The 27,294-nt window shown below is 33.7% G+C and overlaps 1 protein-coding gene across 1 annotated transcript in view; it reads left to right on the forward strand.

Annotated features, from left to right (window-relative positions):
- Window positions 1–27,294, forward strand: part of CCDC40 (coiled-coil domain containing 40) — a 92,013-nt gene that overhangs the window by 18,525 nt on the left and 46,194 nt on the right. The window contains exons 8-10 of the mRNA XM_031965586.1: window positions 7,820–7,977; window positions 8,210–8,332; window positions 12,648–12,769. Of these exons, the coding sequence (XP_031821446.1) occupies window positions 7,820–7,977; window positions 8,210–8,332; window positions 12,648–12,769 (403 nt within the window). The remainder of the gene's footprint in view (window positions 1–7,819; window positions 7,978–8,209; window positions 8,333–12,647; window positions 12,770–27,294) is intronic.

The following is a 27,294-nucleotide window of genomic DNA, read 5'->3' on the forward strand; positions in this document are numbered from 1 at the left end:
CAATTTATAGTGCAACCTTGTTGTGTCTTTCATAACACAAAGGGCCCCTGGGAAAATACATATGTGATCCCCAATATACTGAGATTTGAAAGCATATAATTTGCAGTATTACAGAGTAAAGGTTTATTAGGGAAAGGAGGAAATGGAACAAACATTTATTAAGTAACTAAGGACTTTATAAAATTTGTTCCATTTATCCTCACAATAACCCTGAGATATAGGTGCTTTTATTATCCCCATTTTACAATTGAGGAAACTGAAGCAAATGGGGGTGAAAGCATTTACCCAGGTTCACATAGGTAGTAGTGTCTGAGGCTGGATTTGAACTCAAGTCTTCCTCAGTTCCATCCCCAAAGCTACCCAAATACCTTTTACAGTGAGGGAAATCAAATAGAAATAAAAGAATAAGTAATCAATTATTTTAAAGCTCTATATGAATCCACAGAGGCATATATAGTCCTGATTATGGATCTTCTCTCATAAATACTGGTTGGTTTTCATGGGGGAGGGGGTGGTGTTTCGGTTTTTACTCTGTGCTGCTCAGGGTAGAAGAAGGCACAAAGTTATCAGTTTTCCATAGCCTGACTACTACTCTGCAAGTTTTCAGATTAGGAAGCAAGTCTTTACAGGCTCCTCTATTTTTCCTTGACACCTCTCTCATGTAAGGGAAGAACAAAAACTATCTTTGGAATCCTTTCTTCATGGCTAACAACTCCCTACAAGCCATTTCTTCTTTCCCCATACATCACTATGCTTTTAGCTTGGAGAAGAGACTTTTTAGTGTCTTCAGTTACTTAAATAGTAAAGGAACAGGGAAGAAACAATTTCCATCACAAACTACAATATTAAACAACATACTAAACATCAATAAACAAGTAAATACTTATTTTAAAATTAAAATGAACTTTTATTGCTTTTTTAATGTCACTTTAATTTGTAAAAACATCTTCTCCCCTTTACCCAAAGAGCCCATGTAAATGAGTGGGGGAAAAATGTAAGAAAAGAGATCTTCAAAATTAAGGAAATAAATACTACAAAACACTACATGGATATTATGAAAGATGTAGAAAAGTATCAAATAAAGTCCCTGACTTCTATAATCTCATTAGGGAATGAACAAATTGATAAAAAATCAATTATTAGATATTTAATATGTGCCAGGTACCATACTAAGTGCTGAGGATGCCATAAAAGCATAGGGGAGAGGGGAAAGACTTAAGGTTTCAGGAAATATAAGACAAAAGCTCTCCCATCAGAAATTGGGATGGAGTTCAGGATATTGTGGGCAAAGGTTGAGGAAGATGAGCAGAGCAGATGATGGGACTGGTAATATTGAAGACCAGTTTCTACTGATAAAATTAAAGACTTAAAGAAGAGTCAGTATTAAATAAAAAGATTTTATCATTTCCTTGATAGAGGCCTAGAGAAAAAAAAACCTTATGAGAGAAAAAAACTTAATTTATATTTTATAAACTTCCTAATGCAAGGTAAAAGCATGAATACAATTTTTTCCCCGTTACACAAAATAATGAATTTAATAATAGTTGCCATCAGCACAGACTTAGTATATACTTCTTGTGGTCATGTTGCTGTTCTCATTGTCCACCCTCATAAGTCCCTGCTTCTCTGCAAGATGGAGATGAGAATGGTGACTAAAGAGTAGGTCATACCTAGTGGGAGTAGTAAGAGAAAGACTGGAAAAGAGGGGTAACATTCACATCTAAATGTAAAAGCTGAAGTAAAGTGAAACTCTTACTTCATTACTCCTGCAGCAGTTTGGCCGGTGAACTTTTCATGTCAAATAAGCAATCTCATTAGCACACCTCCAGATATTCATTATACATGAATATCAATAACAAAGTAGCTAATATTTAAATACTAAATGTGTGGTATATATAAACAATTCCTTAATTGTCTCTAAGACATCAGAAGAATAAGAAACCTAGATTTCTTCTTACCAGTTAAAGTAGATCCCAAAAAATAACTAATCCCAGTGGGATTTAGGTATATATAGAAAAGAGATGAGAGAAATAGTCTGAACAGAGAAGTGAAGATGTGTTCAAAGAATAATGAATAGACAAATTTGACATGAAGATTAATATGGAGAGTAGGGAGGGAAATAAGTTTGAAAAGATAGGTCAGGGCCTGATGTTAGAGGACTTAGAATATATTTTTATACTGAATCTATTTTCTTTTCCCAGAAACAATAATTTAACAGGTATTATACATTTTAGTTAAATTAATTAAATTTATTTATATATTTTCTTTTCTCTTTCAACTGCTCCTCAACATTAATAACATTTTAAAGATTGAAGTATTATTGTTTTTTGTTTGTCACAATAATTTCTTTCAGTATACCTTCCCCTTCCTCTATCAGAGAGCCATCTGTGACAGGTCAAAAATGAAATGACTAAGGAAAGAAAGGTTTGAGCTTCTCAGTTTATCTATATTAAGTAAATCTCTGCCAATTGCCCAACAAAATTGGGATGGATCGCTTTCCTCAACTTTGGTGCTGGACTCCAAATAGAGGGAGAGACATTTTTATACAGTGAAAACAATCAAATAAGGCCAATTAATTAAGAGGAAACAATTAACCAGGTTACACTAGGTAACCTTATTTCTAGTTGGAAAAGATTAGGAACTTTCCAAGTTGGAAGGGGGAAAGCAAAAGGTGCAATTCCTTGAATTCAGGAAAAGATTGATCAGTATGGACAAGTTTTTAGATTTGGATTGCTTGAGATATACAGTTATTTTCCTTGTATTGATCTTTGAATCTGTTTGGGTTTCTGGTCAGCATTACTTAGGTCCTTAATTAAGAGTCTCTCTAAGCAAGAGATAGATATGATTCAACTTCCCAGACATGCAGGGCTAGGTAAACAACACAATATCGTTTTTCCTCACAATTCCCACAAATAAATACAATTTTCTGGAAACTGGGCTAGTCCCATAATTGAATAAAAAGGGAATTGAACCAGCTCTAGAATTGAGTCACAAAATGGAGTCAGTGTAGTTCATTAAATTCCAAAAATAACTTGCTGCTCTAATTCCTTCAATTCCTTCAACTTTCTCTTTTTGATTCATGAGGGAATGAGCAGCCCACTTCCCCCATATGTCATTTACAGTTTTTTCATATAATCATAATCAAAGTTACATGTCAGATTACAGATCAAACTACTTAGAAGGTTGAACAATGAACTAATTCTGAAAGATTGCCAGAGCAATACAATAATGAGTACATTAAAATTCACTCATATCAAATCTCCTTGTAGCTTAGTCATCCATTCCCCATGTCCATTTAATCAGTACATTTTGAGTTCTAGATGTCTCCTGTAGTTGTTTAAGTAGTTAAGGGCAATTGTAAAGAGGACTCTGCTCCACTTCTCTGGTTCCAACTCATTTATTGAGATTTCTAGATAATTCTCCTAAAATCTTCCAGTTAGTCCAATTTCTTAAATTTAGTTCTCCAAACTTGTTATTTCAGAAGACAGATGCTATTTTTATTTTCCTTTACATAAAACTTGTAGCTGATAATAGAATTAAAAAAAAAATCACTGTTGATCTAACTTGTAAAACGAATTCTCTTGTCTTTTAAAATGATCAGACATGGAGTATTAAAATGGGGAAATAATTTTATTTCCTTTACAATTATCAATACAATTTTTTGTGGAAAATTATTAATCCAATTTTGAGAATTTTTTACTAAATAATACTCAAAATTTAACTTTTCATACTAGATATATTGGAAAGCTAATTACATATATGTATCTTTGTATATAATTCTTAGAGAAAACAGTCTAATCCTATTAATTTCTCAAAATTTACTATTCCATTTAACCTTTATATTATATCTTTGTCATATTACTTTGTCTAATTTACCCTTTTGAAGAATATTATCCTTATATTAATTTGAACATGAATACAGATTCAAATTGTAAGATTTTTCATATTTGCATCCTATTATATTAATTCAGAGTGTTCTAATATCACTCTACTAATTAATGAATTTAGTATTGCATTTAAATAATGTCTACTGATCATTATTATAGGAGGGATATAGTTTTTAATATTGTCAAGATTCATCCCTCATGGGTACAGATTGACCTGACATATAAATATAACAGGAAAAATTCCTTTAGCTCTGTTTGAGTCTAGGCATGATTCATATCTGACTGCTACAATCATGTAGTCAAAGGTTATCAAAAGTAAGGCTCAAGGTAACCAGGTGGAAAAATTTCTTATTCAAAAAGGAAATAGTTTTACTATTGGCTTCATGACAATTCAGACAACAAAAATTTGAAACATGAGTATAAATTATAGTCTCAACAGTTAACTCAAATAGCAAAATTTTACCATCTACAACTTAGTGCTTGAATATTAATTTTCTTATTTTTCCTTAATAGTTACATTTCATTTATCCTTTACTTATACATTAAATCTAACCACATTCTGGGTTTCAGACATACAGTAAAATACCTGAGAATTGACTCACATTAATATATTACATGCATATTACAAGCATATCACTTCATTAAGCAATGCATGCCAATTGCCCAAGAAATCAGGATTACAAACCATATAAAAAACAGGTTTTTTTTTAAAGACAAGAAGAAAAAGAAAGAAGAAATAAATCAGCGATCAGTACTTCAATACAACTAGAAAAAAGTCTGAAAATATATGGAATGTATAACACTTGTAAGTGAGCTACTCAAAAGGTCACAATGACTTTTCATAGATCTTTTTTTGAGCCATGATTTTTTTTTTTTTTTGCAACATTCAGTTTTGAATTTTCTTTTTATTTTTGGAGTGTGGGTATTTTTTCAGTTTGCATTGTTTTAATCATGTTGCTTTTCTTTATTCATCATATTTGTCATTTTGCAGTAATATTCCATTAAAGTTACATATCACAATTTCTTTAGTCATCCCCTGACTAAAAGACATCTGCTTTGTTTCTAATTCTTTGCTATAACAAAAAAAGTGCTACTAAAAAATATTTTGGTGTATTTGAGGGCTTTCTTATCAATGGCCTCCTTGGGATATAAACTTAGTAATGGAATCTCTGGGTCAAAGGGTCTGGACATATTAGTCCTTTATTTACATATTTCCAAATTGCTTTTCATAATGGTCATAACAGTATTAAAATAACAATCTTCTATCATCAGCCTTTGATCTTTTGTTAACTAAAGCTTCTCTACTAATTGAGTTTGTGGAAATGTTCAACACAGTCTCCTCTATGCAATGAACGGAGCATTAATTCAATTGTAGAAACTAAGGATATTAGTTGTTTAAAGGAAATTTTGCCAGATGTAATCTATCCTAAATGTGATTTGGAGACAGGTTTCTGATGATAAGTAATATGTCAGTTAGAAAATAGTTAATCTAAAATATGAAAATAATAAATAACTTTGAAAATTATGGCATTATGAAAGTGTCAAAATGAAAGATAATATTGTAATGACTAGATCATATAGAAGTCTGGTAGTCATCATGAATTCCATGAAAAGGAAAGATTAAAGAGGAATAATTTCAGCATTTATCTGACACTATCCCAAGGAATAGGAGGATACTGTGATTTTAGATACATTTTCTAGAATAGAAGGACAAACCATTGAGCTATCATAGCTTTATAGAAATATCCCCAAAGAACATTCAGTTGCTTTGCTCCAGTTCATTATTTATTGTACAATTTTCTCATGATAATTTGCTTTCTTAAGCACCTTCAATCTTATCTGTCCAGTAGGCTAACAAATTATTTGAGGTTTTCTGAGTTTATCCTGTGCTTTCATAAAGCCCTTGTAACCTTATATCGCATGTCGGAAATTTCTCTGTGCATATCTTTGCCTGCTGAAAAACTTCCCCTGAAGACCCAGTTCAGGTGCTACTTTTTCTATGAAACCTTCTGTAATTCTTATATATATGATATTGTCTTACAAATCTACATACACTTTTACTCCCATCCCCATTAGATTATAAGCAACTCAGGAAAAGGAACTGTGCCTTGTTTTATATTTATATATACACATAAGTACAACATAAAATGGTTATAATTATACATATGAATTTTAAAAATATAATTATACATATATGTATTTGAAGTATACATATGCATACATACACATATCTGATAACTTCAAGTCCCAACTTTGGCTATGCTGACCATCTTTAGTCCATCCTTAATCTCTATTAGCTTGCTCAACCAAAGCCAAACCAAGCACCAAGAGAGCATCCTACCATGTCTTAACCTATATTTTTTTGACTCAAACCCTGGAATATCTAAGGCCAAAAAGGAATTATTTATGATTATAAATTATTTTTTTTTATTTTTTTTATTTAATAGCCTTTTATTTACAGGATATATACATGGGTAACTTTACAGCATTAACAATTGCCAAACCTCTTGTTCCAGTTTTTCACCTCTTACCCCCCCCACCCCCTCCCCTAAATGGCAGGATGACCAGTAGATGTTAAATATATTAAAATATAACTTAGATAAAATATAATAAGTATACATGACCAAAACATTATTTTGCTGTACAAAAAGAATCAGACTCTGAATTATTGTACAATTAGCTTGTGAAGGAAATCAAAAATGCAGGTGTGCATAAATATAGGGATTGGGAATTCAATGATGGTTTTTAGTCATCTCCCAGAGTTCTTTTTCTGGGCATAGCTAGTTCAGTTCATTACTGCTCCATTAGAAATGATTTGGTTGATCTCGTTGCTGAGGATGGCCTGGTCCATCAGAACTGGTCATCATATAGTATTGTTGTTGAAGTATATAATGATCTCCTGGTCCTGCTCATTTCACTCAGCATCAGTTCGTGTAAGTCTCTCCAGGCCTTTCTGAAATCATCCTGTTGGTCATTTCTTACAGAACAGTAATATTCCATAATTTTCATATACCACAATTTATTCAGCCATTCTCCAACTGATGGACATCCGTTCAGTTTCCAGTTTCTAGCCACTACAAAAAGGGCTGCCACAAACATTCGTGCACATACAGGTCCCTTTCCCTTCTTTATAATCTCTTTGGGATATAATCCCAGTAGTAACACTGCTGGATCAAAGGGTATGCACAGTTTGATAACTTTTTGAGCATAGTTCCAAACTACTCTCCAAAATGTTTGGATTCGTTCACAACTCCACCAACAATGAATCAATGTCCCAGTTTTCCCACATATGATTATAAATTAACAAATTGGCATTATCAGCTGCAAATCAATCATCTATCAATTGAATTAGTGTCAATATATTCACCAACATATGACCAGGATATGTTTTAGCATAGTTGCTAACCCAGAATAGACACTTGATGAATTCTTATTCATGGATCATTTGATCATATCTGGATAAGTGGATAATGGCACAATTTTGAATCTGAAATTAAGGTCAAAGGCAAGAACCACATGGAAATATTAGCTAGCTTTTTAATATTACTACATCACCAAATAATGTTTCTTCATTGTAACTAATCCCACTTAATTTTAAAAATATTTTCCCTTGAAAACTGTAGATTTGCTAACCTTTCTGTGAAGAGCAATGCTGCAAAATTGAAGCATTGTGTCTTCAGGCATAGGAAGGAACTCCTTTGAACGATAGGAAATGGAATGGTTTATTTCATTTTGTGGGTTCGCTTTCACATGGTTCTTTTTAATTAGATCATATGATGTTTGAAGGCTAATACTAGATTTTCGTATTTAAATAGTAGAATATCACCTCATCCCAATGGGATTAGAGGCTCAGAAAAGCCATTGCTCTTGATTTTATAACAGTTTGGGAAAGATATGTTTTGATAAATTATATTCATATTCTCTCTTTCTAGTGGCTTCTCTACAGAATGAGTTGGAGAACTTGACACTGCGGCTGTTCTACATGCAGAATATAGATCAGGATGTACGAGACGATATCAGTGTAATGAGACAGGTGGTAAAGAAAGCTGAAACTGAGAAGCTAAATGCAGAACTTGAGAAGAAAAAACAGGTATTTAACAAGTTTAAAATATATATATTCATTTCTATTTCCTATATGAATTTACCAAGGAAGGCTTAAGTTTGCTTATGATGTGACTCCTACTCTCTGGATGGGTCTGGTGTGATGGATTTGAGACAAACCAAACACTAGATGTTCCTTCTCACTTTATTTTAACTCTATTCTTAATCTTAATGATCCAGTGTATCCTCTATATTGTATATCTTCTCTGCTAATTTTTCAGGATCTATTTGTGGATCGGCTCACTAGGAATGCCAACCAGTTAGAAGAACAGATTGCTTTATATGAAGCTCAATTAGCTTCCCAGAATGAAGACACAAAAACAATAAGACAAGCAGTGGGAGAGGTAAGAGGAGATCGTATAGCAATGAGGTCTTATATGTATGTGGGCCTTATCCTAAGACAATTATAATTCAAAAAAAGCACTGAATTTGAACTTGCGAGGGCTTCACTTCAGATCATAGTTCTGCTGCTTGCTACCTCTTGTACCTATTGCTACCTCTCTCACCCACTGGTATCTCTCTTACCCTTTTTGGGCCTTATCTGTAATATAAAAAGATTGAATTAGATGACTTCAGAAGTCTTTTCTAGCTGTTGTGCCATGAATACACACACACACACACACACACACACACACACACACACACACAACACTTTGTCTTCCCAATTGGGTAGTAAGTTCTTATATTGCAAAACTTCTATATTACTTTCTTTTGTAAGATTGCACCTAGCTCAGTGCCCTATACATAATAAGAATTCAATAAATATGTGTTAATTATAGAATCACAGAATTTGTGAGTTGGAAGAGTCATAAGAGATCATCTAGTACAAGTCATATGTAAAAGGATTCCCTGTTATAACATAACTGGAAAAGTTATCCAGTTTTACTGGAAGACCTCCAAATAAAGGAACTCACCCTTTCAAACCAAAGAAGCCCATTCTCTTTTAGACAGCTTTAATTATCAGGAAGTTTTTCCTAAAACAAAGGATAGATGTTGCAAAGAGAAAAATTTAGGGGCCACTCAAAACAAATTAAATACTTCCATATATTGGCCCTTCAAATATTTCAATACAGCTATCATCCATTGACTCCCAAATCTTCACTTCTTCAAGCTAAGAATTACCATTGCTTCAAACAATCCTTATATGATATGGATCCAAGAACTGTTCTGTTTGGCTTATCAATATAAGTCTTGAACCATGGTGCCCAGAAATGAACACAAGACTTAAGAAGAATCTGCAAAAAGAGAATCTGCAAACAATAAGCTAGTATTCCTGACTTTAATTCCTGGGAAAATTCAAGAATGAAACAGTAATGTTATAATTAGTGAATATTTAAATAGGTAAGCAGGGATTGTAAAAATCCAACATAGATTCATCAAGAACAAATCATTCCATAATTACTTTGCTTTTTTTTTTTTTAACAATATGGCTACATTAGTAAATATGGGGAAAGTTATTGGTATAGTTTACATTGATTTTAGGAAAGCTTTTGATAAATATCTCATACTATTCACATGGGGAAAATGGAGAGATGCACAATAAATGCCAATACTATCAGATGGATTTGGAATAGATTAGATGGTTCAAAAATAGTCATTAAAGCAAGAATTTTTCAATGGAAGAATACAGAGATCTATGATTGGCTCTATACTGTTAACATTTTTGTAAGTAACTTGGACAAAGGAATCAGTGGCATGTTCATCAAACTTGCAAAAGACATAGAGTTTGGATGATATTATTTTTGCTATTTGTCTGGGTGATAGAGTCAGGATTACAAAGGACATTGACAGCCACAGGGTATGAGGCAAGAGTTTTTCAGGACATTCCATTTCCTACTGTTCAGAAGAATTCCTTGTTATATGTTGGCCTCTAAGGCTACAAATACTAAAAAGGAAATAATCCCTACATTCAAGAAGATTATTGTCTAATGGGGAGGACAATAAATATATGTATAAATATATATAAAACTAACAAAAACAGCTTAAGTACAAAGTCGTTAAATAAAAGATAGTTAGGGAAGGTATTAGTATCTGGGAGTCAGAAAAAAGTTCATAAAAAAGATAGTTCTTGAAGTTAGAGAAGTTTTCTACGAAGTAGAAGTGGAGAACATTACAGGCATGAGCAATGATGAAGCAAAGGCATGAAGATAGGAGATGAAGGGTCATTTGTGAGTATCAGAGAAAAGGCCAGTTTGGCTGGATCATAGAGTATGTAAGGGAAATAATACCTAATATGCCTGGATCCAGGTTTCATACAGCTTTAAAATCTTTTTTTTTTAATTAAAGTTTTTTATTTACAAAGCATATGCATAGATAATTTTTCCAACATCGACCCTTGCATAAGCTTTTGTTCCAAATTTTGCCCTCCTCCTTACCCCCTCTCCTAGCTGGCAGTTGTCCAATACATGTTAAATATGTTGAAATACATGTTAGATCTAATAATACAGTTGTCTTGCTACAAAAGAAAAATCAGATCAAGAAGGAAGAAAAAGAAAAACTGAGAAAGAAGACAAAATGCAAACAACAGAGAGAGTGAGAATGTTATGCTGTGTTCCACCCTCTGTTCCCATGGTTCTCTCTCTGGGTGTAGATGGTTTTCTTCACCACTGCACAAGTGGAACTGGTTTGAATCATCTCAGTGTTGAAAAGAGCCACATCCCTCAGAATTGATCATCGAATAGTCTTGTTGTTACAGCTTTAAAATCTAAACAAAATGTTTAGATTTTATCCTAAAGGCTAAAGGCAATATGAAACCAGTCGAGTTTATTTAGGAGAATAAAATGGTCAGATGTGCATTCAAGGAAAATCATTTTGTCAGCTGTGTGAAGGATAATCTAGAGTGGTGAGAGATTAGAGACAGAAGGACCACTTAAAAAGGCTGTGGCAATAATCTAAACAAAAGGATCTGAACTAAGGTGGTCATGTAAGTAGATAATAAGAAGGGGTTGGATTTGAGAGATTTCATGGAGATAGAAATGGCAAGATAAGGCAACTGATTGAATATATGAAGTAAATGTGTAAATAAGCATAATGTCAAAGTTATTAATCTAGAGAAAATAGTGGTGTCTTGAACAGATAAAGAGAAATTTGAGGAAAGGCTGTGGTTTGAAGGAAAGATGATGAGTTCTATTTTTTTTAATAATATTTTATTTTTTCCAAACACGTACAAATACAGTTTTCAACATTCATCTTAACAAAACTTTGTGTTCCAAACTTTTCCCCTCTCTCTCCCTTTCTCCTTTCCCCAAGACAGTAAGCAATTCATTGTAAGTTAAACATGTGCAATTCTTCTAAACATATTCCCATATTGTCATGCTAAACAAGAAAAATCAGATCAAAAGAGAAAAAAACATGAGAAAGGAAAACAAGGAAACAACAACAGTAGCAACAAAGGTACAGATATTATGCTTTGATTTACATTCATTCTCCATAGTTCTCTATATATATATGGGTGGCATTTTCCGTCATGAGTCTATTGGAATTAACCTTGAATCAATTCATTGTTGAAAAGAATCAAGTCCATCACAGTTGATTACCACATAATCTTGTTGCTGTGTACAATGTTCTCTTGGTTTTGCTCATTTCATTCAGCATCAGTTTATATAAGTCTTTACAGGCTTTTCTGAAATCAGCCTGCTCATCATTTGTTAGAGAATAATAATATTCCATAATATTCAGCTACCATAACTTATTTAGCCATTCCCCAACTGATGAGCACCCACTCAATTTCCAGTTCCTTGACACCACAAAAAGGACTGATACAAATATTTTTGCACATGTGAGTCCTTTTTGATGTCTATTTGTACAAATTGAATTTGTGACATCTCCCAGTTTTAAATTTTCAATAGACAGCTACTGATAATTATATGAAGATCAATTATTATGGATGTGCCTCTTTTCAACAATGAGGTGATTGAGGACAATTTCAGTGATCTTGTGATGAAGAGAGCCATCTGCATCCAGAAAGACAACTATGAAATGAATGTGGAACACAATATATATTTTCATTTTTGTTGTTTGTTTGCATTTTTTCTTTCTCCTTTTTTCCTTTTTGATCTGATTTTTCTTGGGTAGTATGATAATTGTATAAATATAAATACATATATTGGATTTAACATACATTTTTTGATATTTAACATATGTTGGATTACTTGCTATCTAGGAAAGGGAGTGGAGGTAAGGGGGGGAAATTTGAAACACAGGGTTTTTGTAAGGGTGACTATTGAAAAATTATCCATGCATATATTTTGAAAATAAAAAAGCTTTAATTTTAAAAAGAAAGTTAGCAATACTGGACTAAAACTAGAGGGAAGACTGGGACTACATGAACTGATCTATGAAGCATCACCACAGAAATGATAATTAACCCTGTGGGATAGGATAAGGTCACCAGACCAAAGTATAAAGAGAGAAAAGAGGAGAGCCCAGATCAGAACCTTAACGAACACATTTGGGGACCATGATGGATTTTGATGAGCCAAAAATTGAGGAGATTGAGAAATAGTGCCACATGTAAGAGGAGAAGCAGAAAAGAGTAGAATATGTAAGGGTTCTAAATGGTTGTTTATTTCTTTATTCTTACTTTATCCTGGGTAAAATGAATATCTAAACTCTATTTGTAAATTAAACTTCCTATCTCCTGATATTATCCCTTTGCAGGCCTGCACAGAAATAGACACTATCAACTTGGAGAAAAAGCAGCTACTACAGAACTGGTCAGCCAGTTTGGTGGGAATGAAACACCGAGATGAAGCCTTCACTGCTATTTTAGAAGCTCTCAGGTATGGGGACTGACAACAGGCAAAGGAAGACACATCAGGGTCTTTATGCTGTTTTGATAAGATTAGGACTAAGAAGTAACAAGATCTCCTCTATAAGGGTAAGGTAGTCACTTTTCTATTAGCCTCCTCTTGGTGAGCTGCTTCTGGGAATCTCCTTGCTCACTCCTAACCCTGTTTAGCTCTTGGCTCTTCAGTTTAGTTCCCAACTTGCTCCTTCCTAGCTTTACAGACCCTTTTAATATGTGGTCTCCCTGTCCCACCCTCTTTTTAGGATATAAACTACCCAAAGACAAGGTGTTGTTCTTACTTATGTATATATTCCCAACACAGTACAGTACATAGAAACTGTTAAATGAATACTTTAACTAATCTTATTTAAATGAAATAATAATTCTCACCTACCAAAGTATAAAGTAATATGGTATAACTAAAGAATTTTAAAGATATAAGGTACTCTGTAAATACTGTAATAAAAATAGAACATAATTAAAGACCAATCTGAGCCTTCTTCATGTATATACTCTAGTGACTAGTCAGTAGAGGGGATATCTCTTGCATTTCTTTTGTAATAGGATCCCCAAAGACCCAACACTGTACATGTAAAAATATTACTCAGTGTTAGGTTGAGAAGGGCAAAGTCTTTCTAAATGTTTTTGTTTATTACTATAGTAAGGTCGTCATTATTTTCTCATGGCAGTGATGTGTTAATTATCATTCATTTTTTCCTCTTTCTCTCCCCTTCCCTCAAATTCCTTCTTTCTAAATCTCTTCCACTCATTCTGGCTCTCTGTTTCTCTCTTCCACCCGTTTGTTTTTTTTCTAAATATGCTAATTAGATAGCTGTACAAAAATAATTATAATGTGATGTAATATATTCTTATTCAGGACTACCAATTATTGTAAGAGGAAGAAATGGACAGCTGGTAGAAACACATCATGGATACATTCTGTCAGATTCTGGACTATAAAATACAGCCTGACCTTGGATAATTTTTCCTGGGTTTAGTCTTTTCTAATTTAGTTTAAAATTCAAGGTAGAATTTTGATCCATCATTTTTAGCTGTGGCCTAGCCCTCTACAGCCTTCATCCCTGGCAATGAGGATTTCATCCCACCTAGCGAGTCCCCACTGAGAAAATCCCCATAATTGGTTTCCAAGATTTCATTCATTCTTGAGTTCTTTAAAAGTGCATACTGTGCATAATCAGCAAAATGCTTTCATACTCAAATTTCCTAGGAAGATTAAAGGAAAGAAAAAATACTCATTTTGGAAAATAAAGCTCTTCTTTTGATTTCATTTCTACCATCTATTTAATACCTTCATATTTATTTATCTTCTTTGTTTTAATCTCTGAATAGAGAAGAATGAAAAGCCCCATTGTTATTTCTCTTTTCTTCCCAAATGATTGAATTGATGATAAAGTTCTATTTGGAGATGTTTGTATATATTTTTTTGGATTTCATGGTTCTAGAAGAGGTTGCAAAAGTATATTTTTGGGAACAAATAATGTGACTGGTCAAATGATGTTTGTAAGATCAAGGAATTGGTGTAAAAAAAGATTTTAAAAATAGCATAAAAGATATATAGATCTCAATAAAAGAAATACATTTTCTGTGGAAAAATTTTATATTGTGTGGAAGAATCTTATAGTTAGAAGGGACCTGAGGGATCATCTAGTCCAATGGGCTACAAAAATTTTTGATAGCATACCCCTATGTGTAAAAAAAAAATTTGAGCAGACAGCTTCCATTACTTGGTTATTTATAAATTCTTTTTACATATGCTATTATACTAATAATCATGTATACTCTATAACTCAAGCAAAATAGACATTAGAAAGGATGATTGAGAAGAAATATTTCAAAAATACTCCTGCAAGAAGCCTTTCCTTGTCTTTAATTTATTGCCTTTCTTATGAGACTACTCTCAATTTATCCAATATATATCTTGCTTGCATAGAGTTGTATACATGGTATCTCCCCTATTAATTGAAAGCAAGGATTATTGTTTGCTTCTCTTTGCTTCTCTTAGCTAACCTGACACATAGGCAATTAATAAATGATATTTTATTGACTCACTGATAATATTTTATTAATGGTACAAAAATCTTTTTGCTTTAACTAAAATTATCATTGTTAATCATTTTTAGTGAGAGCAATGTAATTGAATACACTTCATTATTTTTGAAAATGATATAATACTTTATGATAGAATGATTTGAAAGTCAGATTGTAAATTCAGTTTATTTTAGGAATTGGTCTTAATGGTTGAGTAGAATATATGCAGTTGGGCCATATATTATAAAGAGATCTATGTGTGAAATGGATAGATATCAGATCTGAGATCTGACCCATTCTGTTTTTAAAGAAAAGGCAAATGGAAAGAGAATCTAGAAGAAAGCATCCAAAACCACAAGTAAAGGGTGGAAGACATTTAAGTATGCTCACTGAACATTAGCTGGACAAAATAGACTCCTGCAGCCGTCCTGAGGAAGAGGACTTAATTCGGGATAACTGTGTCATGTTCTATAAATGGAGTAAATATTCTATATATTGTAAATATCTATTATTTGGAGAGTAAGAGAATGACTGTTGGTATTGCAGTCTAGCAAAGAGTGGCGGGCAGAATCTAGATTCTTGGTAGCTAAATAATCTCTTCTTCACTTTCCTATCACCAAAAATAATATTGACTTGAATTTTTTCTAACTACTATATACATCAAGTATCAGTGGTCTGGGGCTAAGAGAGATTCAGGATGAAAGTTTTTTTCCTTGGTTGTTCTCAAGGCCTGTGATGGTAGAAGTGGTGATGGTGGTAATAGTGATAGAGATGATGATCCTTACCTTATTCTTTCTAATTTTACTCTGTCCCATCAAATATTAGTTAGGGAAATGACAATCCTAATATCTAGTATGCCTCCTTAATAAGTATGCAGTAAATAGAAATTGGGGATATCTTACTGATTAGAATAGCCAAAAAAAATACCTAAGAATAAATGACTTCTTAAGCTCAAGCAAGGAAGAATAGAATGATTTTATCAAGATGAATTTGCTCTTAGTAGTCTTTAGAGTTGCAAGCACCAGAAATCAAGAGTTACTGTAGGATATAGATTTCTTAACTGTCTGTGGCTCTAGGGAGATTTCCAGTTTGCCATTCAAAGCTAGTGCTTGCCCAAGCTCTCTCCAGCTCCTTTTGGGAACTGGGTAGGAAGCATAAGGGGCTCAAGTTATCTATCAGCCAGTCCTGTCTCATTCCCCATAAACAAAGTTTAGTTTTACAATCCTGTTCCTCAGGAAAACTGGCCCAGACTTGGGTTGGAGTTAGAGTTGTCAGACATGAAAAAAAGATAGCATGAAAGATATATAAAGCCCAAAGAAAGAAATACATTGTTGCTTATTATACCATATGGGTTTTCTTTTTTCCTTTTAATAATTTTTTTTCCTAAACTTAATTGCCAGAAAGGAGCATTTCCATATATGTAGCAGAATTTTTTTTAAAAAAGGACTGTATATCAAACTGAATTTCTATATTGCTAGCTTATTTTTTCACAAGCTTACTTTTAAAAGCATATTATAAATTACTATCCTATCTGTCTGTACTTCCTTCTGAACTTCTGTGTAGTTAAAAATATGCCAATATACTTTCTTTGTTTCTGGTATCACTATTACTAATTTCTTTTATTCTACACCCTTTTTAAAATTAAAAACTAGAAGAAGAAAAATCTTTGTTAACAAGTATAGTTAAGCAAAATGAATTTACACAGTGACTGTGTCCAAAACTTTTTGTTTTTTTCTGTACCTCGAGTCCATTATCTCTGTCAAGAGGTGAGAAACATGCTTCCTCAGAGATCCTCTGTAGACATGATTTGTCATTGCACTGAGTTCTTAAGTCTTTCAAAACTTTTTATTTCCAATGTTATCTTTATGTAAATTGTTCTCCTGAATTAGCCTCAGTGCATCCTCTCAGGATTCTCCAAATCAGGGCTTTTTTTAAAAAAAAAATTTCTTACAGCAAAATAATATTCTATTACATTTGTATAACAAAATGTGTTCAACTACTCCTCCAATGTTTAAAAGGCAACCTAAGGGACATCCTTGCATTGTATTTTTCCTTTTTATTCACTCCTTCAAGATCTGGAAAGTTGTTTTTTTTAATTTGTTTTTGTTTTTGTTCTGTGATATTTTCTTCTCTCCAGGCCCAGTTGTTTCCCTGTTGAATTGGATGTATTTTTACCCTAAAATCTGTGTCCCATCTTTCACCTTTCAACTGCAGCACATTACCTTCCTTTCTAATAAAACCTTCAGAGCAGAATTCATTCAACCCCAAGTCTTCTGTTTTTATTTAACTTCCTCAAATTTACCTTTGAAGATGTTGAATTTTTGAAGTTATGCTTGCTTTTAACCCTCTGCTAAAACATTAGCTTTATATTATCATACATGTCCTTTCAATTAATCAAAATTGAATTGCTAAGTTTCTCTTAACTCATGTGTTTTCATTTCAAAGTTCCTGCTCAACTTGTCTTTTTATTAAAAATGCTTGAAAGTTCTCTCTTCCATTATAGTTGCATTTTTTGCCCTGTTGTATTATTTGTATTACATTCAGCTTTATAGAATATTATCCTTTGCCATTATGTTATATGTTTTGCCTTTTGGAATATTGTATTCCAAGGTTTTCTCCCATATACACCTCCTGTGTGAGTAATAAATGCTTATTGACCAACTGAGCCTGAGTGTAGTCCTTTGTTTTTTGAACTCCTTTCTGAATAGATATTTGAAATACTTTTTTTTCTTGGACAAGAGCTCTCGTGTGATCTTCCTGTGAGATTCCTGGGACTTTCCTTTTGTTTGTTGTTTTCAGGAGGTAGTTGGTAGATTGGTAGATTCTATCTTTGATTTCTGGATCTAATAGATTTGGACAGTTTTCATGTGTGATTTCTTGAATAAAATGTGCAGGCTTTTTTTAAAAATCATGGTTTTAAAGGAGTCCAGTGACTCTTAAATTATTTCTCTTTCAAGGTCAGTCATTTTTTATACCAGAGATCTTATATTTTCTGATCTTTTGATTTGGTTTTAATATTTCTTCCAGTTTCATGAAACCATTGATTTTTTAAATTAATTTTTAAAATTTAAGTAGCAAGTTTTTTAATTAACCGATTTCTCTCCTACCTACTCCTCCCCATCCCTAAATGAGCAAATTGAAAAACAACCACAACTACTCTCAAAGCCCTCAAATCTATCTGTATAGTCCATCTAAAAATGAATGTCTCCTCCTGCATTTTAATAAATTAATCACATGTCTGATGTAGCATGTTTTATCTTCACTTTTTAGGACTTGTAGCATATCATGCCTTTGATCAAATTTCTAAAGCCACTCAAAGTTGTATTTACTTTGTGTTAAATTGTTCTCCTAGTTCAGCTCACTGCACTGCATCAGTTCATAAAAGTCTTCCTAGCTTGAAATTGAACGTTTTCATAATTTATTATTGCCTCATATCACTATTTTTTCTAGCCATTACTCAATAGGAGAGTGGCCCATTAATTTTTAAATTGGAGCTACCATGAAAAGAGCTACTATAAATATTTTTGTACATATAGATCTTTTTCCTTTTTCTACTGTTTCTTTAGGGGTACAAGCCTAGCAGTGATGGCTGAGAATACTAGGCTAGAAACTAGGCTATTCTCAAGGCTCTTAGGTTTAGGCTTCTGGGCTGTCTCTGTCAGAGTCTGAGGAGAGACGGTTATCAAGAAAGAGATCGTAGTTTGAACTGCTTGACAAACGTCACCTATTGTCTCCCTCTGGATCTTGCTGCCTTAACTAGGTTGGTTTGCCTATCTTATAGGAAGCAATTTATTGGCACTTATAGCGTTGGTCTTTCCATGGAAGTTGCTTTGCCAGATGATCATTAGTAGAGTTGTACTGAAAGGAGGACTGGAGCTTAGGATGTTGGTGATACTTATGGGGCTCTTGTGTCTTGATCATTGGTGGCAGTTGGGCAGCAATTGTTTGTGGTGATGAGGAAAGTGGGCTCCTTCTCCACAATGATTCTTTCCCTCAATGATTGCTCTGGGAAATGGACTGGGAACAGGTCTGAGCTGAAGGTCACTGCTATTCTCAAAAATATTGGGCCTAATGTCATGGACTATCCCATTAGGGTTTGAAGAGGACTAATGGTGGCAGTGGTTTGACTTCCTGAAAAATTCATTTATCTAATTATTATATGGCTAATAACCTGGATTTCTTTGTTTGAAAGCTATCAATTCATATTTTTGATTACTTATTTGTTGAGAAATGTTTCTTAATTTTATAAATTTGAGTTTTTGAAAATTTTGAATATTTCTTACATGCCTTAGAAATGAGAACCTTATTACTGAAATTTTCTAAGACTTTTCCCCAGTTATCTATTTTTCTTCCAATTGTTACTATGTTAGATTTGTTTAAGCAAAAATTTATTAATTTTACATGATCAAAATTGTCCTTTTTATCTTGTGCTTTCTATCATGAACTTTTCTTCCATCCATAGATCCAAAAGGTAATTTCTTCCTTGCTGTTGTAATTTTTTTATGACATGACTTTTATGGTACACGTTTCTAGTGCATCTAGATAGTACAGTGGATAGAGCCTGGAGTCAGGAAGACTACTCTTCCTGAGATTAAATCTGACTTCAGATACTTACTAGCTATGTGGCCCTGGGCAAGTCAACTTTGTTTGCCCCATTTTCCTTATCCATAAAATGAGCTGGAGGAGGAACTTGCAAACTAAATACTTCAGTGTCTTTGCCAAGAATAACCCCATTTGGGGTTACAAAGACTCAGATAACAACACCCATTTATAGCTTATTTTGGAATACAGTTGAGGTGTTGCTCTAAATCAAATTTTTACCTAAATTCCTTCCAGCTATCATGGAAGACCAGTGATTTTTTAAAACATCCTTTCGAGACTTGTTTTCCAAGTCATTTGTTTTCAGCATCATATATTTGATTATTCTTAATCTTTATTTTTATTTCTAATATTTCAGTGTCATGAAATTATTGATTTCTGATTGCTTCTGACTGATACTTATTTTCAAGGAGTCTATTACTTGGTTGTTTACGTATTTTTGTATCCAGCTGTGTGGGTCAGCAACCTATTGAAGACCTTAGCTTAAAATGTCATCTAGGACCATCTCCAGGCTTCTTTATCCATATTTGGCCACTAGACCCAGATAGCTGTGGAGGAGAAAGTGAAGCAGATGACCTTAAACAGACCTGCCTTACTTAAATCTGATTCACCTGAATTCATGGTCTTTGAGAAGGAAGGACAAACAACAATTAAGGTTAAGACTTTCTCCATTTCTCAACTATTTAATCTCTTTTCCCTTTTATCCTCCTGGGATTTTAAAAGAAAACTTTTAGTTTATTTCTTCTAGGTATTTATGTGGTCCTCATGAAATAAAATTTTTTCTCTTTGTCTCCACTTGTATTTATTGTGGCATTATTTACTCCTTTTCTTTGAAGAAATCTCTCAACCTACAATGATTTTTATATGCTGGTAAGCATTTTCTTTGATTTTCTCCTATCTCCAGTCATAGTTCCTAAACTGAAGCTTTATCCAGGGTCAGATTTCACTCATTGCTGTGCTTTTGCATCATTGTCTTACCCTAAATCTCCTGGATTCCTACACTGACTTTTAACCTCCTGAAATTAGACTTTCCTGAATCTTTGAGGTTCAGAGCTCATCATCTTCAGGGTCCTCAGTGGCATTTCAGGATAGAATATTAAGGACCTTAAAGCCCCTAAACACCTGGATGTCCAAATCCACATCTTGCTGCCATGATATCATGGTCTCTGCAGATCCCAGTGGTTTCCAATTGCCTCCTCTCTAAGGATTTCTCACTACCTCAATGCTTTCTCAGGAAGGCTCTCCACTTTTGTTGCGTGTAGACAAAGGATCTTGTAGACAAATGTCCCTGACCCATCTCTGATTATACTAGGAAGTTGCTAACTAGGTGTCATTGGTAGATATGGTATAAAACAGGAAAAAAGAAATTTGAGGGAATAAGCATAGGCAAAGAAGAAATAAAATTGTCACTTTTTGAAAATGATATAAAGGTATACTGAGAGAACATAAGGATTCAACTCACAATTAATTAAAATTATTACTAAACATTACAGTTACAGGATAGAAAACAAATCTACCTACATATTGGCATTCTTGTATGTATTATATAACCATCAAAATCCATTAGGAAAACTAAAGAGAAATTCCAATCAAAGTAACTACAAGAAGCTATAAAAATTAAGATTGTATCTACCAAGATATACCTAGAAACTATATGAATATAACTATAAGACATTCTTTTCAGAAATGGAGTGGAGAAATATTAATTGATTATGGGTAGGTTATAATAAAAGTAACAAGAGTACCTAAAGTAATTTAAAGTAAATTACCTATTCAATGCTGTATCAATTAGTGTCCCCAAGGAATATTTTATATATCTAGAAAAAAATAAGTAAATTTACATGGAAACTAGATGTCAAGAATCTCAAATGTAATAAAGTGGAGAAGAGGGAAGAATAACAGTACCAGAATTCAAACTATTCTACAAAGCAGTAATTATTAAGACAATTTTGCTACTCATTTAAAAAAGAGAGAAAGAGAGATCTATTGGCAGGGTTAAAGAAATCGAAATATCATAGGTGCTCATTACACAGGTAGGAATGAAATCTATTTTCTTTTTTTATAATAGCTTTTTGTTTTTCAAATATGCAAAGATAATTTTCAACATTCACCTTTGCAAAATCTTGTGTTCCATATTTTTCTCCCTCCTTCCCCACTTCTCCCTTCCCCTAGAGAACAAATAACAAGGTTAAACATGCAATTCTTCTAAACATGATGAAATCTATTTCTTTTAAACATAATGAAATCTATTTTCCACCTCTTTTCTGTGTAAAAGTTTGTAACATTGTACTATATAAAAATGTACCAAAACTATTACAGTATGAACTGATCTTTAGACTATGTGATTAACAACAAAGTTTGCTAAATGTTCATTTTTTAAGAAAAAGCATGTATTTAATATATGCCTTTTCCTGTGAGAAAACAGGTTTCCTTTTTACTATTTTGAATGAGCATTATACCCCATAAAAGAAAGCAAACTTGAAATGGGTGATTCTGTTTTTCATGTGAATTGATTCAATGATGTCCATACACGAGGAGGCAAAGAACTGGCTCTGTCTTTGCTAGAATTTTTACATTTATCTTTCTTCCTTAATACTAATAACTAGAAATAATGAAAAACTAGACATTTGTTGTTCTAGGCTATTGACAACACTTGTCTTCCTGCTTAGCAATACAGTGAGCATGATAACCACTGATAATCATAATAAAACATTAACTGTACGATCAAGAAAAGGAAGGAGAACTAGGGAATTATGGTAAAGGGAAGAAGACCTAGCTTCCTTCTGATCACATGCCAAGAGAAGTATGAAAGGGGCTCCAGAAGTCGGTAGCATGATGAATGCAGAAGGACAATGGGGATTTCAACTTAAATTAGTACATGTAATTCTCCAATGCATTTACTATAGAGGACTGCAGAAGACCTTGACACTGACCTTGTATAGACATAGGCAGTAGTGTGCTGGTAAATGTTTTACAACCAGTTTTCAAAAGGGGTGAAAAATGTTAAACAGGATGCACTTTTCTTTTCTTTTTAAAATTTATTTATTGAATAGTTTCCCCAATTACATTTAAAATATTTTTTTACATTTGTTTTTTAAATTTTTGAGTTCTAGATTCTCTCCTTTATCCCCATCTAGAGTTAAGAAACCACTTGTAAAGTTATGCAAAATATTTCCATAAAAGTCAAGTTGTGAAAGAAAACAGATCTCCCACACTCACGAAAATAAAAACCCTCAAGAAAAAATAAATTGAAAGAGAAAGAGAAAGAAACACACAGAGAAAGAGGAAGTTTCAGTCTTTATTTAGACACAGTCCCTTCTTTGGGGATGGATAGGATTTTTCATCATAAATCCTTCAGAGTACTATGGAGAATAGCAAAATCATTCACAGCTGGCCATCCCAGAACATTGTTATTACTTTGTATACAGTAAATTTCACTTTGCTTGAGTTCATGGAGGACTTTCCAGGATATAATTTTAAGTCTAATCTGCATTTTTAACATTTTCCTCTTCATTTTTTCAAGTCTTATCAGCAAAACAATCAAGCCCTGGTAGCATTTTCTGATTCACAAGGTATAAAAGATCATATTGAAAATTTAAGTAAGTTCATAAACTGGTTTGATGTCACTCTAATATCCTCCTGGACCTTATGGATACCTGACACCACAGAGGTCAACTATGCTTAAGAATGTCAAAGAAAAAAAATAAAAATAATTTAAAAATAATACCCTGAAAATAAAAAAAAATAAATAAAAGGAACATCAGAAAAATAACAATACAGAACCACTAATTTCAAAATGTTTGGGTGACTAAAGATTAAATTAAATAGAAAATTATTCTAATATAAAGACACAAATGGAATAGTTTCTTAGTACTCTCCACAGAAAAGCAATAGGCTCTTCTGACTTTGCACTGAGGAAGAGCTAAATGAATGTCATTTTTTTTGTGCTTTTCTGATGTTTGCTTTGATATTTTCAGTATTTGAGTTGCTTTTCTCTTCTTAGGCTTAGCAGTGGACTTAAGTTCATGTGATAAGTGTGAGGTAGAGACTTCAGAGTAATTTTAATTAAATTTATTTTATTTTTAATGATTTGGATCAATTTAATTTGTTTGATTAATATTTTGCATTTCTACATTTGAAAACTCTCTTAATTTCTTTATATATATATATATAGTATAATTAATCAGGGAATGTCTCTTGATCCTACATGTTTCTATCAAATCTTAAAATATCTTGGATATTAGACCTTATTTAGAAAAATTTGTTGTGAAGATTTCCTCCAGTTGTTTCTTTTCTAATTTTATTTTGCTTATGAAAAAGCTTTTCAATTTTATGTAATTCAAATTGTTTACTTTCTTTTTTCATGATCACCCTTGTCCCTTGTTAAAGATCTCTTCTAGCCTATGTAGAGTTCTCTATTTTTTAACATGATAGAATTTTTTATATTTGTCATATATCCATTTGGAGTTTATAGTGAATAGTTGATGAGAAAGTAAGAGGACATTAACTAGAGACCGCAACTGTGGATAGCTTCAAAGAAGTGGGTGCTGGGCACAAGTAAAATTTAGAAAACTAAAAAGCCTATATAATCTTAAGCAGAGAGGGGGCAAAAAACCTAAACAAAAAGGTTTCTTTTCCCCAAGGCTAGGGATTACAATTTGAAACCCCACTTCGCGTCACCATAGAAATTAATAAAGGCTCACAGATTTTTTTTTTCTTTTTAAATCTCAAGATGGATAGTCCCACGGTTCATATTTGTTCTTTCCACTTGCCATTTCAGGGAGCTAGTTATGCCATGTATTCTGGAAATTAAGCAGATTTAGAGCCCCCCATTAGGGAAGTTTTTTTCTTTCCCTGACTACTGAGCAGAATTGACGTAGTTCACTTTGGAGAGGAAGGTAGGGAATGAAGGGGTGGGGGAAGCGGGAAAATCTCTGCTAATCGGTATATTATTTTCTACATAGCAAAAGCACGTCTTCATTCCCCTCCCCCCTCCAAAAAAACCCAACTTATCTTTATCTGTAGACAAAGCTATATATATAAAAAGCAAATATTCAGAGCTTAAAAAAAAAAATAGAAAACTCCAACAGTAAAGTGACGCTGCTTTGCCAAGGCAGGAACGAGGGCACCAGAGAGGGGAGGGAAGCCAAAGGTATTTAAATTCATCCATTCACCACAATACTCATTGGCAGGCATATTCAAACAAACAAATTATTTTGTCCAATCAAATCACTTAAGTGGATCAAAGATCCAGAAAAGGCTTTCACCGCTCCTCATTATAAATCAATTTGAGCTTTTATTTGCAATCAGCTCCCACCTCTGGCTGAGGCTCCACCCTATCACAGAGCTCCAATTATTCTTGACCACATTACTCCAAGATCATTTTTCTACCTCTCGACCTAGAAAACTACACTTCCCAGTAGCCCCTGGAGTTGACAAGGGGCTACAACATGGTTTTGTTTTTTTGTTTTTATTTTTCCGTTTGTGTTTATTTCAAAGATTCTTCCCAGTTCTAATTTTCTCGGGATTTTTTTTTTTTACCGTTTAGAATTACGTTTCGTGTGACACGAATAGTTTATTCTTCCCCTCCCCCATCAGCTGCCATTTATTAGTCTACACAGGAAATGAGGTTTGCCAGCTTCAGCTTCAGCTTGCCAAGAAAAGCTTTGGCTACGTACAGCCTTATCCAGCTGGCTCTTGATGCATATAATGTACCTCTGGGGGGCCTTGTCCCTGTAAGTCCACAGCTCAATCTGAGCCAGCCCCTGATGCCTAAAGGACCCCAAGGCACATCTAGAGTTCACTAGCCAGCTCAGGTGACTTTGGTTTACCTCATACTTCACTTTCATTTTCTTGACAATGTTTTCATTTAGCCACTTTTATTTCCACATCATAGTGTCCAATTTTACAAAAAATGGTGTTGCTCTTTATCTAATCATAAGGCCTGCCCAGCATGCAGTCTGTGATAATGACATAGACACTTTTTGGCAAATCTTATGCATGATGGTCACCTAGTAGCCTTCTATAGAGGTCTGCAATATACTGATGGGAACTATCTCCGTGATGATGACCCCAAAGGGTCTGAATACTGCCTTTGACCTCATCCCTGTTGTCGGCCACCACAGTCGCTTTGTCTGGAGTACTCTTGATGCCTTCCCTGGGTGACTAAGGCAGTCATATAGATTGTTAAACTTACCCTTGTGATAGAGAAGTCCACGCTGATGATTGGCACCTTCAGAATGTCACTGACCTCATCTTATATTGATTGTGGAAATCTGTCCTAGTTACCACTTAGATGCCTTTCAGGAGTTGAGTATTTGGGATGAATATGATTGGTGAAATTTCCCACCATCATTAAGGATCATGTTGAGTAGTTTCCCATCCTTGAAGTACAGGATCTGCTTAATTTACCAAAAATACTCCTTATCTATTTCCCTTTCCTAGACATATATAGGAATGTCATTTTGGGCAATGGTAGCTGCCATATGGTTCTGTAGATAAAATGTTGAAACTGGATAATTGTCCTTCAGCACCCAGGGCCAACGTGAACATCTCGGTGAGGACTTTAGAATCAGGAAATCTTGGGTTTTAATGTTGCTACAGATATTTCCTAGTTATCTGACTCTGGGTTGGTTACCTACCTCTATGCTTCAGTTTTTTCATCTGTAAAATGGGGATGATAATAGCACCTACCTCCTAGAATTTTTGTGAGGATAATATTAGGTGATATATTAAAAGCATTTTGCAAACCTTAAAATATGATTTAAATGTGATGTATTATTATTATTTTTTATTAGTTATATGGAATGAGCCAGTAATTTAGGTACCTTTCAGCAATGTGGAGGGTACTATTCTATGGAAGTTTCATCAAGCTAGGTATCTTTAGTGGTTTTGTAAGGCTCTTTGTCAGACAGACTGAGTCATCTTCTAACCAAATTGCACCAATGATGGGGGAGGTAAGGTCAAAGCAAAGTATATTCCCCCAGATTTCTCTTTTCTCCAGAAAACTCTTGATCCTAAAAGATCACTTCAGCCCTAGAAGTATCCTTGGCCCCTCCTATTGTAAGACTCTTCCACTTAAGGCTGGCATCCAGGCCAACCATCTCTCGGTTTCTCACTGGGGATTCATTTCTTAATGCCCTGCTCCTCCTGCTTTTAGTTTTCTGTGATGTGCTTTCTTCCTCCATTAAAAAGTAAGCTCTGAGAGAGAACAGGCCTACCATCTTTTTTTGTATATTACCAGCTTTTAGCTTAGTATGTCTTACTGTTGGCCAAAGCAGGAGGAGGATCCAAAGAAAGACAGAAAAGAGCTTATATTCTAATGGGGAAGGAAACATATAAATAAATAAGTACTTAGGAGATATACCAAGTAGATGGAAAAAAGGTATGGAAAGGACCTGCTATAGAACTTGCTATTTGAGCTGAGGGCTGAAGGAAACCAGAGATTCTAAGAGATGGAGGAGGATAGGAAGCACATTTAGTCCCAGCCCAAGGACCCCTTTTACACAAAGAGGCTTAACCATTAATTCAGGTAAACTGGGTTTAGTTGTGAAGAAGCTGACTTCAAAATGGAGATTCAGTCCTTTTTTCTTATACTTTCTGGTCCATTATACCTCTATCCTGGAATCCTAGGGAAAATATCTCAAATATTTAGTTAGGTATGGTGACTGTCCAGGGTCTCCCCTATAACAAGATCCATGCTATAAAAATTGTTCAAAGAAAAAACTAGTAAATATCAGATATAGGACAGATAATTGTTTTCTCTACCACCAAAAATGTTTAACACATAAAAGAATCATAAGTGTGCAAGAGTACATACTTAAAACATGAAACACTTTATGGAACTTCTGAACAAGTAATTTGCTTTTA

The sequence above is a fragment of the Sarcophilus harrisii genome, chromosome 4 (genome assembly GCF_902635505.1).
Source record: "Sarcophilus harrisii chromosome 4, mSarHar1.11, whole genome shotgun sequence".
Classification (NCBI taxonomy): domain Eukaryota; kingdom Metazoa; phylum Chordata; class Mammalia; order Dasyuromorphia; family Dasyuridae; genus Sarcophilus; species Sarcophilus harrisii.